The sequence below is a fragment of the Mesoplodon bidens genome, assembly GCF_964165515.1.
Source record: "Mesoplodon bidens genome assembly, chromosome: X".
Classification (NCBI taxonomy): Eukaryota; Metazoa; Chordata; class Mammalia; order Artiodactyla; family Ziphiidae; genus Mesoplodon; species Mesoplodon bidens.
The window spans coordinates 94135532-94147915 of record NC_138163.1 but is presented as its reverse complement, the minus strand read 5'-3'; the positions used below and the strand labels follow the sequence as shown (position 1 = coordinate 94147915).

Sequence of the window (12384 nt, the reverse complement as noted above, 5' to 3'; positions counted from 1 at the left end):
TCACAGTCATAAACATTCCAAAAATTTTACTACGGCTGACCCTTGAACAACATGGGGGTTGGGGCACCAACCCTCCATGCTGTCGAAAATCCACGAATAACTTATAGTGGCCCTCCACATCTAAGGTTCTTTATCTGTGGATTCAACCCACTGTGGATTGTGGTAGTGCTGTAGTGTTTATTACTGGGAAAAAAATCTACATGTAAGTGGACCTGTGCAATTCAAACCTGTGTTATTCAAGAGTCAACTGTACTTTTACAACCCCAAAACACAAAGTTTGGAAAACAGGCTCTTGGGTGAAGTACTCCTATAGGAGAATGACCTTTAAAACATGAACTTGGTGGAGGGTATTCTAGTTCCTTATTAACAAGTTTTGGAGGACACGGGGAGTGGGAAGGGTAAGCTGGGATGAAGTGAGAGAGTGGCATGGACATATATACACTACCAAATGTAAAATAGGTAGGTAGTGGGAAGCAGCCGCATAGCACAGGGAGATCATCTCGGTGCTTTGTGACCATCTAGAGGGGTGGGATAGGGAGGGTGGGAGGGAGGGAGAGGCAAGAGGCAAGAGATATGGGGATATATGTATAGCTGATTCACTTTGTTATAAAGCAGAAACTAACAAACCATTGTAAAGCAATTATACTCCAATAAAGATGTTTAAAAAAAAAGTTTTGGTTCAAGAAACCTATATTGCTAGAGAGGACTTTCTAGATAAGAGCTATCACTATAGTAAATTTAAAGGTAAAAAATGTATTTTCTAGTACCTTTTAAATGTCACTCGATGGGATAATCTACCATACCTAAGCAAGCACCTGAGCACACAGTTGGGAAATTCTGCTGGGCAGAGCATATCATCTGTAACACCTAGCTATATACTTGATGAAGAATCAGAAGTCTCTCTGTTCTGAGAGCAAGGAGAACAAGGTATTATGTAAAGCTAAACCAGCATCTGACACCAAAAAGACTCACCTTTTCCATGGTATGGCGGAGGGTGCAGGGGTCCTCAATAATGTGTCTTAAAAGAAGGGTGACCAGGGGAGTAAACCCATTGAAGCCTGAACTCTGGGTCAAATTCAAGATCATGCGGGTACTCTTCAGCTCTGCAAACATCATGGCGTATTTGTGGTCTCGGGTGAGCCTCAGGCAGAGGCGAAGCGTGGCATGCAAAGTGTCTGGGTCCACAGGGACCCCTAGCATGCTCACACAGGCCCGGATTAAAACAGTCACCATATCCTCTGTCAGGCCCTGGATCAGGATCTCCCCAATTTTTGTTTCTTCCAGGCTTGTCTCCTTTTCAGTATTTGTACTGTCTAGGGCCAAGGGGGTATCTATAAATGGGAAAGTAAGTGTTCAGACAGTTAACTTGACATTTCCTCCCATCCTTTCCCTCTTAAGTAACCAGTCAAACACTTGGGTCCTATTAAGAGAAACAGACCAAATACCAATTCAAAGACCAGATGAAAAGGCACATAAAGAGGAGGACTGTGTATCTTTAAGTCACCAAGCAATGTGATGGATAAGAAATCACTCATGATGAAATCTGGCCAGAATTTAAGCCATAAAGGCACACTAGCTTTGTGTAAGACACTCCTTGAAAGACTCAAAACTAAAAGTACATACCATTGGCTTTATTTTCTTTACGTTTGATATCCATTTCTTTGCTTTCTTCCAATGTCTTCTCTAGTTCCTGTCCATTGCTGTTTTTAGAATTTTTATTCAGCCGTGGTACCCTCAGGAGTGTCAGCATCACCGGGCGCCGGTTCCCTGTTTCCTCATTAACCTAGGAATTCAAGCAGACAAAAACATCTCTACTGAAAAAAGAATTGTAAGGGGGGTGGGGGAGCTGGAACTCTGTAGCAAAATGCTGTAACAGGAAGGAACCTTGGCAAGTTATCCCCCCCTTATCATTTACAGGGAGAAAGCCTGAAGGTCCTCAGAAGGAAAGTGGCATACACAAGACCCTACAGCAAACTATAAACTTTCCAATAGAGCAGACTCCATCCCCAACCACTCCCTAATCCTTGACTGAACACTTAAAATCATTTCCGGGTGGGACAGTATCAAATTGCCACAGACTCATGGCCTAACACATGGCTGTAAGAAGACTCAGTTCTCTGAAAACTATACCCCATTTAGTAGTGGTAATACTGTTCTTATAACATGTCAGGACTGCTGGTTCAGGAAGAAGCAAATGGAAAGCCATACTCAGCACCTTCCCCTCTTTTCAACCAAGTTTATGGCACTGAGTGAGCATGTACCTGCACCATTGTAGTGAACTGGACAGTGTATCTTCTTCGGCCTGCAGTGAAACGCACACTTGTCTCTCCAGATTTCCAGGCGGAATCAATAGTGCTATTGTTGCTTGCACTGTAACTACACCAACGTCCAGAGCGGTCATCAAACCAGCGCCAGTTGTTGTTGTTGGACTGTAGGTACTAAATACAAGAACACAAAGTTTCATTGTACTTCCTTACAAGGTTGACTGTTAGAAGAAATAGTAATTTCATCATTGTTCACTGCTAAAGCTAACCCAGGAAAAAGAAATATATTGGACATTTTAAGTGTTTTGCAAACCAAGAGAGAAGTTTTTATATACCTTAACCCTCGCATTCCTGAGCCTCTCCATAGGCACAAAACACTCTATACCCTTATTCTGTGATGCTCTGCTTTCCTTTTGTTTCCAACTATTTTCCACAAAAGGTAAACATTTTAGATGTACTGGAACAAAACTTCTGTTTCTGGGAAGGTACTAAGATGATGTGGCGTATATAATTTTCATATAAGGAGCACTTGCTTTTGGAGGAATCCTTGCACACTCAGTCCTTCACATAAAAGAAGAGCCACTCCTCCTCTGGAGACAGAACACTTCTTTAACATTTACCTCCAGGCTAAGTCCTTAGACCCTTTAGCCAGCAGCTCCATTAAAAAAAAAAAAAAAAAAATTCTAACTCCCAATTCAAAAGAAAACTCTAGCTATCAAGATCCCTCAAGAGATTTATGCCTTGATCAGAGAGCTTTACATTTTTTTTACCACTATCCCATATTCTCTTCTGGTCTATTCTTGCCTCAAGAAGCTGAGCTGTTCTGCTCACCACATACACCATATTAGGTACCTTAGTCATTTGGGCTCTCCTTTTTGAGGAGATGGCTGTCTTTTCATAGAAATCAATCAGAAGCAACACTGGGGTGATCCACCTAAAACAGGAGAAATGATTTACTCTAGGCAAGCCAGAAACCTGCACAACATGGGAAAATTTATCTTGATTTCATCAGGTACTTCACAATTTTCAAACCACAAAAAGTATACAAGATTTGTCCCATACATGACCCAGAAAACTCCCTGATTCAAGCCCTAAGCTTGAGGGCCCAAGTCCCCAGGGCAACAGAAATGAAAACAAGAGAGATTACAGGGTCACTCACTTTGGGGTCTGGACCTCCTTTTGTTCCTTGGCGGCCTGTAGGCAGGGCTGAACCACTTCCAAGAGTTTGATTAGGACATTAAGGATGCCACTAGATTCAACCACCCAGGCACAAGGTAGCTTCAACTCCTGATTGATTAATCAAAGGAAAAAAAATAAAACAAATACCAGCTTCTACTCAGTATCAAGGATTAACATGGTACAGAACATAAGAGCGAACGCTAATAGAATTGGTTTGAATTCAAATTCCATTTCCACCACTTACCATCTGTGTGGTCCAAGATTAGTTACTTAAATTCTCTAGGCCTTGGTTTCCTCATGGGTCAAAGGGAATAATTTCTATCTCCAAGGTAATTGTGATACACTGTGCCAACACAGTGGCTGGTACATTAGTATGTGCTTAATATGGAAACTGTTACTAGTATCATTAATATCATTAAGAACTGTTACCTACGCTAGTTGAAAAGCTTCTGATTTACAGAGAACCTTTATAATCTTCCAAGGAAGATGGAATAATTAAACACAGCAACATAGTTAATGGTTCCCCTTACAAGGGCTACATGAAGTGTTACTGATCCAACAGGTAATCACTGGAAGTAATTTAAATGGCCGACAATAGGTAGTTATTTAAACTAGGGGACCTCAAAAAAATGGAATAATATATACATGACGTGGGAAAATATTTGTAATATAATACTGAGAGAAAAGAATACAAAACTTTCTAAATACTCTGATCCCAACTGTTTAAATGTACAGAAAAAAGACTAGAAGAAAAATATTAGGTTGTCATTTGTGATTTTTTTAAAAAACGGGGGGCTCATGAGTGATTTCTTTATATTGTAATGTTTTGGGGGACCCCCAGCATCCAGTACTTTGCAACATTTCCCACAAGTATCTATTCACAAGTGCTATATAATAAGAATCACCACTTTTAACACAAAGGAAAGCCCTGAGACTGTAGGCACACAGACTGACACATATATTGGACTTAACTCCTGAGTTGCTATAAGAGTTTACTCCATTAAATCCAGGTTTTACCATTAAACATGATAAGCTAAGAATGAAGAATCACTTGTTCAAGGTTAGGTGCCTCCTAATTCCTATGATGGCTGGAACAAGAACATGTCCTGGCCAAACCACGCTTTACCTCAAATAATCTGCTGACTGACCAGGTAGGAAAGAAGAGTCAGATTCTATCTGACACCTATTACCAAATGTCCACATCCTACCCCACTCTTTGGCTGCTAGTTAGTTTTCCTCAGAGAAGCCAAAAATATTCCACAGCTTAACTGTTAATAGTCATTCTAAGTACCTTCTTATAATTACACCCCACCCCCCAATCCTCTAAGACCCAATTCAATTAACATTTGTTCTGAGAAGCCCTTCTCTCATTATCCAGAAGTGATGCATACTGCCCCACCCTGAACTCAGGTAAAACTGTTTATGCCATTCATGTGGCATAGAATGCTGTATTTTGTACTTAATTGTGTGCATTACAGCCTATTAGAAACTGTAGGCTATGAAATGCAGACATGTCCTACATTTCTCTCTACCTTCTTCAATGTCTCAAATGGTAGGTGTTTGATGATTCTTTGATGAATGAATCACAAGGACCAAAAGGTCTAAATCTTACCTCAAAAAGCAGTGTTAAGAGCAAGATTCTAGTAGCCAAATTGGAGGCCTGGGGCAGGGTGGCCATCTGACTGATCCACTCTGACACAGTTTTTGTGTCACTCGTTGTCAGGGGAAGAGCGGCTTTGATCAACACATCAGCAGCTTCCCACACCTAGGAAAGCAGAAAAGTGGCCAAGTCAAAAACTGTAGATTGAGTATGATGAGGTATGTCAAAACATTCTCAACCTTGTAAAATACTCCCTCCACCTCTAATACATTCACTGAAGGAGAGGGGGTAAATACTAACATATTTACTATAGGGTGTCTGTATCAAAAGAAGATGTATGCTACTAAAGGAGCACCTCTAAAAAATTATTTTCTTAGGCTAGATTACAAGAAGTCTAAATTCTAAGTTAAAGAAAATGAATATTTTTAAAAATTTTCTGGTGCATATACAGTCAATCCCACAAAGGTTCTACCAACTTAAAATCTTTCACTACACTCACCCCAGAATTATCATTAAAAACAGAAAACAAAAATCCCAGTTAGAAACATTGGTCTTGCTTTAGTATGCATGTTAAAAATTTCTTGTAATGAATTTTATGTAATTGCTCTTGTCTATTAAGGTTTTAGTTTGCTTAAAATCACTTCTATAAGCTCTTAATATAGATTAAAGGTAACTAAACATTGGTCATATCTTGTGGGGGGAAGAAAAAGGGTTTATTCAGTTTGCCTTTTACTCTTGTGATGTTTCCATACACTGAAGTTATGTTTACATACAACACTTACTTTCTTCCTCTGTCTCTAAACTTAAAAAAAATATATAAAACAAGATTCCAATGATTTAAATACATAAATCATAAAAAATAGTAAAGGAAATACAACCAAAATGCTAACCGGCTATGTGGGAATTTAGGGTAATTTATTTCTTTTTCTACTTCAACAGCTAGCATACATTAATTTCATAATGAGGAAAAACACTGCTTAAAAAAAGACAAACAATAGGTCACAAATACTCATTAGGATGGGGACTCATCTGTCAAAATGGTTGCTGCATAGGAGGAGAGGGAAAAACATTTATTTAGGCCAGGGGGCCTAACTTGGCTCAAGAGTGAGAGACATTTTTGACATTTTAGATGAATCTAAGAAGAGGTACCTAGAAAAAGAGAGCTTTGTTTTTTTCTTTCCAAGATATTTTGTGTGTGGAGCAGTTAATTCATGTTTTTCAGGAAAACACTCAAGAAAGAGCTAGATTACTAGATCTACAGAATTCAAAGAAAGAATACATCCACATCAGATAAAATGCAAAAATACTGATTAAAAAAATAAAAAAAGAAATCCGGTTTTGATAGATGGCAGGAAAACCATTTTATATACTCCCCTCTTCTGGCCCCCGGAGAACTTACCTGATTGACTACTTGCTTCAGAATCATGTCTCGATAGTCTGCTCCATTACGTTTGATTGCTGTCATGATCAGATCACACACCCGGTACACTGTGTCTGGGAGCTCATCAAGAAGGTGAAAGCAGCCTGGCAACATGGTATCTGTGAAAGTGTGGAGTTCATCTTGCTCCAATGGATCAGCATCCTGGAACTTCTCTAGACATTTAGCCTCTTCCTCTTCCTGCTTTTCCCGAGCTTTCCGTTCCTCCTCCTCCTTCCGGCAAGCAACTTCCTGGAGGCAGGGAAGGAAGAAAGTGAGAAGACTAAAAATGTGTCTGCCCTACCATATGAATATTCTCTACCTTCTCCTCAAGCAGGTGATACATTCGTTAGAGTGTGGCAACGAGTATGAGGGCAGCCACACAGGCTAAGGCAAGACAGGGGAAGGACACCTCCAATACTCAAAGCACTGGCAACTTACGTGCATCATCCTACATCACCCCCCACAAATATCATTTGTAGACATTGTCCTGCATTCTCTGCAGGTATGGTAAACTGAAGTAATTATTACCTAGATTCCTAGGTAATAAAGACAGCCAAGCTTGGCCTAATGGGTACTACCAAGGACATTTTGGGCCTCTTATTTGACAATAAATATTAATGCTTCATCTGTTTCACTTAAAGCTTCAGGTCAATGTAATGTAGATTAGCGATGGCAAGGTTGGGATGAATGAGTATTCACATGTCTTTGTTTAGACTTTAATTCGACCAATTACTCTGCAGTAGTAGCAGAATGTTCATAGAAATACTAAGATTAATGTGTCAGACCCTCTTGGAAGCCCCATTTCCTAGTTACCTCAGGTGACTCTGCCCTTTGATCCATTGGGATATCCTGTCCCAGAGACATGGCAATTGCTCTCATCATCTGGTCCTCTTCGGACATACTCAGATCCTAAAGAGCAACAACAGAAAATCCGGCAACTACACAGACTCCAAGGAACTACACACACAACTCATAAGGAGCCAGACATCCTGTGCTCAAGCTTTAGAGAGGAAGAGAAGGGGCTCTGAATGCTGCTCTCTAGAGTCAAACTCAATTAGGCTTACCTGGTCACTTACGCGAACGAGAGGGAAAAATCACAACAAAATTAAATATAGGAAAGGAGCTTCAATGTGACCACCTATTTGGCATCTCACAAAAGAGAGCCTTCCTATTACTTTCTGATTATGCATAATTTAAGAGTTCCTCTGCAAGTCCAGTAATTTGCATGACTAGGAGACAGAAAGCTTCTGCTCCTTATATTCTAGAGCTATAAGAGTTAGCATATAAAGAAAATATTGGCACGGGGAAGTAAAGCACATCAGCAGCCAAACCCTGAAAGATTAGAGCCCCTGAGCCAACTCACCCGAACAACTCCTCCCATGATCGGGGGAGGGTGGGTTAGAAGGTACTCTGTGGCCTGCTCCATGGTGCTGGTATTCAACAGGGCCTCCATGGCATGTTCCCTTGTGAAGCCCATGTCCATGAGCTACAAAAAGAAGGCAGGATCTCAGAACCATGGTAAAAGAGAAATCCAAATGCATTTTAAAAAGAAAGGAATCCTTTTAAGATGTAAGCAAGTTTCCCTAACTTCATATGAACTGAGAACATTTATAAGGTAAGGCAGTTAGATAACGTGAATGATCCTTTCTGCCTGGTGCCTCCATACCATTTACACAGAGCTACACATTGAGGCAAGGAGCCAAGGTGATTCTCAATTCCATCCTTTAAGAAAATTCACCTAGATGGTTATTATCATTAGGAAGATTATTCTAATTCAAAGACTGAGACTCACACACAGAAGCAAAACTTGGTCTCACTTTTCTTGAAGACAAACTGGCAACAGAACAAGAGCCTGAAAAACTGACCCAGGAAATCTACAACTAGGAAATAATCATGAGATGCATAGAAAAATTTGTAGAAAAAGAAACTATACATCACAGCTTTACAACATCAAATAATAAGAAAATCAACATATCCAGCAATAAAAGAATGATTAAGAAGTAAAAAAGACCCATTTTCTTAATGACAGTGGTATAAGCCTACATACCGTATGTTACTATGTAAAAATTAGGCATAGAACTAAGTGATGAAAAAAAGGACATAACGACTATTCTGTGTGGTGATATTAAGAATGCCTTTAAAAAGTATTTTGCTACATTTCTAACTTTTCTTTAAGTGAGCACTTTTAACTATTATAATAAAAAAAGTGGCATGTACATACAGAAGACATGTTTGAACAGGACTCTAGATATAAAGAGAAGACACATACATACACACAAATTGCAAGAGGAGTATGCTAAATGCTGTTTGAGACTGAAATGTGAGGATCTAAGTGCACCCCCCCCACTTCTAGCCTCCAATTTTTTAAAATTTAAAAATGCAAACAAAAGTTTGGTAGGTGACTAAGGTTTCCGAAAACCTTAGTCCGCCAGATGGAAAATAAATCTGGGCCACGATATTGTTTCTCTTTATAGATTAACGAGAAAGTAGCTGAGGACAGTTTGCCTCCAAAGAACATGGCAACCACAGCCTACTGAGAATACGTAAAAGACTTCCAATACTCAACAATATGCTTGGGAGGACACAAATCGTTTACCTATTAGGAGTACTGAAACTGTTCTCCAGCTTTCTCAAGAGAAAAAAATAAAAGAGTAAAAGAGGGAACAAATTTAAACCTATCCCCTAACAGGACCAGGCATTAAGAAACTTAGAAACCCCACGAGCAGTATACTCTCCGGTGCAAAGTCTTGGTCCTGGAGTGTGAGGCCAGAACCCCACCTGTTGTAGTTGTTGCTGGTTGACTTGAGGTTCCCGGCGGGAGCCACCTTCCTCTTGTCCTGTATCCTCTTCTCCTCGAGACCCCTCCTTCTCTTTGCTCAGTCTCTCTCGAATGACAGGTTCTCCTCGGAGGATGTGGCACAGGATGGCCAGCATGGACTCAGCCATTCGCCCACCATACACCTTCAAGGGTTTCCGGTTCCACAGGTTCTTGATGCAAGTAAAGGCTGCCTGTAAGTCATTTGAAAAGCTGTGTAAAGATCATTTTGTCTCAAATTCAAAACCCCAGGAAGAATAAGTCAAAGACTTATGAGATGGTCCTTCCACAGTCAGTGCCAACAACAAAATCCTAGGCAGTACTGAGGTTGGGTGGGGGGCAAGGAAGTACAGAGAAGGGGCATTTAACCCAACCTGGAAGTACCAATCTGAAGTTTACAGTTCAAATGTTTACACCACAGAAAATTATCAAGTGGTCTCTATCCCATTCTGCAGGGCAGTCCTATCTGGGAGTAGGATCCAGTGGTTCTCTACCAATCGAGTTGTTTCACTAAGGAGGACAAAACAGAGTGGGAGCTACCCAGTTGGCATGAGAAATTGCTCTTGGTTTTAGAATGCTGACTACTCACTTTCTGAGTTACCACAAGGAAGCGGAGGGCACTGAATTGTGGAAAGTTCTGAACACCTCCAGGCAATTTGGCAGGCAGTGAATGTGGAGATTCAAGCACCGTGGTGGGATTCACCATCTTCTCCACCAGCATTAGCCAGGCATCTAGGAATTCTCCTGTGCCATCAGGTAAGTCTGAATGTTCTAATCCCTCTGCAACAGGAACTTTGCCTCCCATGGACAGAGCCCAATTGAATGTTCTAAATTCAAATAAGAGAAAGTATAGAGATAGAATATTAGTATTTTAGATTGGGGATGGGGAGAGAAAGGGACACATTCAAAAGCTTCCCAGTCCCTCCTCTTGGAGCTATTGCTTCCAGTCTGTCCAACATTTATTAGCTTTACCAACCCCCCCCCCTTTTTACTTGAAGTATAGCTGGTTTACAATGTTGTGTTAGTTTCTGGTATACAGCAATTCAGTTTTTTATATATACATACATATATATATATATATATATATAAAATTCTTTTTCATTATAGGTAATTACAAGATGTTGAACACAGAGCTTTACCTTTTATTTGGGTTTTTATTCCAGCTTTATTGATATATTATTGACATATATTTGTTACACGCATATATGGTGAAATTACTACCACTTCTAGCTTTACTTTTAAAGCCAAAACAAACAAAAACACCAAAGTGAAACTTAGCTTAGAATCTTCTGACCAAAAGAAGCAGAAAAATGATCATATTCAGAGAAATAGCAGAAAAGGACAAGTCTATTAGAAAAATATGTACCAGACATTACAAGCCAAATGAAGAAAAACAGAGACCCTTACAAACATTCCTAGGACAGGCTGAATCCCACCCTCCAGGAAGATGGAGATAAATACAGTTAGTTCCTGAAACGGGAAAGGGTATACCCAATGGCTGTCTCTATGTATCTCACTGTCACAGGATAGGCGGCTTAGAAAGTTGTGGGCTGCTAAGGTACACAGAAAAGACCAAACTCCAAACAATGCTTCTCTGTAAAGCAACATGATCCTTACTCAAAAAGAGCATTGTGGCCTCCAGAGCAGAGAAATTTCTGCAGCATGAGGTGGTAGGGATACTTCCTCTCATCAAACAGCATTGGGGATGTAAAACCAACTGAACAGATGAAGAATGTCAGCCTGGAAGAGGGAAAAAGCAAAAAGTTAACCTTCTCTGAGGCAGACACAGAAGCAATGGGAAAATCAAGTAAAAGCCAAGAGTAAAACTGAACATTGCACTGGGTGACTAGCTGAATGCAGTTTGACTACAAATGCTTTTAAAATGTCTATATTTTAGACTAGGCAGAACCAAAACAAGTAGCTTAAACAGTATTTGGGGTACACATTTAAGAGTAAAACAAGGGACCTCCAAGTCCTCTAATTCAGTGGCTCACTCTGCATTCAAGTGGAGAAGGAACCAATTAGATTCTGCATCTCAAGCGGAACCTCACCTGAAGCGTGGAGTAGGCGTATATGGTGGAGGCTGCCAAGATAAGCCCTTTGTGAGGAGCTTAGTGAGAGCTGAGGCCGTTGATCGAGCAGCGGGTGTTGGTGCTGTGGTGGTGCTGGCAGCATGATGGCTCCTTCTCTGGCGGACAGGAGACCCCACACAAAGTTTAACAAGGAGCCCAAATAACTCAGCCAGTGCTCTGCCTAATCGAGAGGAAGCTGGAACCCAAAAGTCAGAATAAGGCTGTACAGTACTTTCAGAATGGTTTCATTATAACAGACACATTACTGTTAATACATTTTAATGACTGACTACTCCCTCCCACTCAAACATTCTATGAAACACCTGGACTTGTCTCTACATATGATATCTGAAAAGGAAGCTCCGCAGGGAATAAATGCCTCTTTTGAAGGCAGGAGACAGAGAAGTATGTTGGCATTCAATATATAATAAATATGAAAGACAAACAAGATAAGCACTCACACTGTTAGGAGATATAAACTGAAACCACCTTTGTAGAAAGCAATACACAATATGAACTATTTAAGTAAATGATATATCTATGTATTGAATTATGGAGTCACTTAAAATGCCTACAGAGAACTTTAAAAATGGCAAAAATGCCGACAACTTAGACCAGAAAAGAACATCACATATATACTAGTAACGTCTCATCACAACATTAAATGTATGGTCCCCAAAGGAAAAAAGATTGTTAGGAAAAGCATAAAAATTGAAAAAGTGGCCTTCTTATAAAAATCTTGTAAGGTGTTAGGTAGATTACAAGTATTTCAAATTTTCATCTTCGTAGGATGCTTTTTGGTATATATTGCTGAACCAAAAAAGCAGAATCCAAATATAAACATGTAAAAGGAGATGTACAGAAAAAGGGAAAGAAAATATATCTAAACACATTATATTTGGGTAATTTCCTTGCTTTTCTTAAAACATTTCTCTGTACTTTTTCTATAGTGAATATTTATTACTCTTAAAATCACAGATGAAAATGCTGTCACAGCATGTCTGAAATAAACATTATTTCATCACGATCCAGGT

The 12384-nt window shown here is 39.9% G+C and overlaps 1 protein-coding gene across 9 annotated transcripts in view; it reads right to left on the bottom strand.

Annotated features, from left to right (window-relative positions):
• HUWE1 (HECT, UBA and WWE domain containing E3 ubiquitin protein ligase 1) overlaps window positions 1-12384 on the bottom strand; it is a 143634-nt gene that overhangs the window by 42694 nt on the left and 88556 nt on the right. For all 9 annotated transcript variants that reach the window (XM_081221600.1, XM_081221606.1, XM_081221607.1 and 6 more), the window contains 13 exons: window positions 11330-11546; window positions 10896-11018; window positions 9868-10105; window positions 9242-9472; window positions 7827-7949; window positions 7277-7372; window positions 6443-6712; window positions 5056-5208; window positions 3424-3551; window positions 3117-3198; window positions 2262-2438; window positions 1624-1783; window positions 973-1331 (listed from right to left, as the gene is read on the bottom strand). In XM_081221600.1, the coding sequence (XP_081077726.1) occupies window positions 973-1331; window positions 1624-1783; window positions 2262-2438; window positions 3117-3198; window positions 3424-3551; window positions 5056-5208; window positions 6443-6712; window positions 7277-7372; window positions 7827-7949; window positions 9242-9472; window positions 9868-10105; window positions 10896-11018; window positions 11330-11546 (2357 nt within the window). The remainder of the gene's footprint in view (window positions 1-972; window positions 1332-1623; window positions 1784-2261; window positions 2439-3116; window positions 3199-3423; window positions 3552-5055; window positions 5209-6442; window positions 6713-7276; window positions 7373-7826; window positions 7950-9241; window positions 9473-9867; window positions 10106-10895; window positions 11019-11329; window positions 11547-12384) is intronic.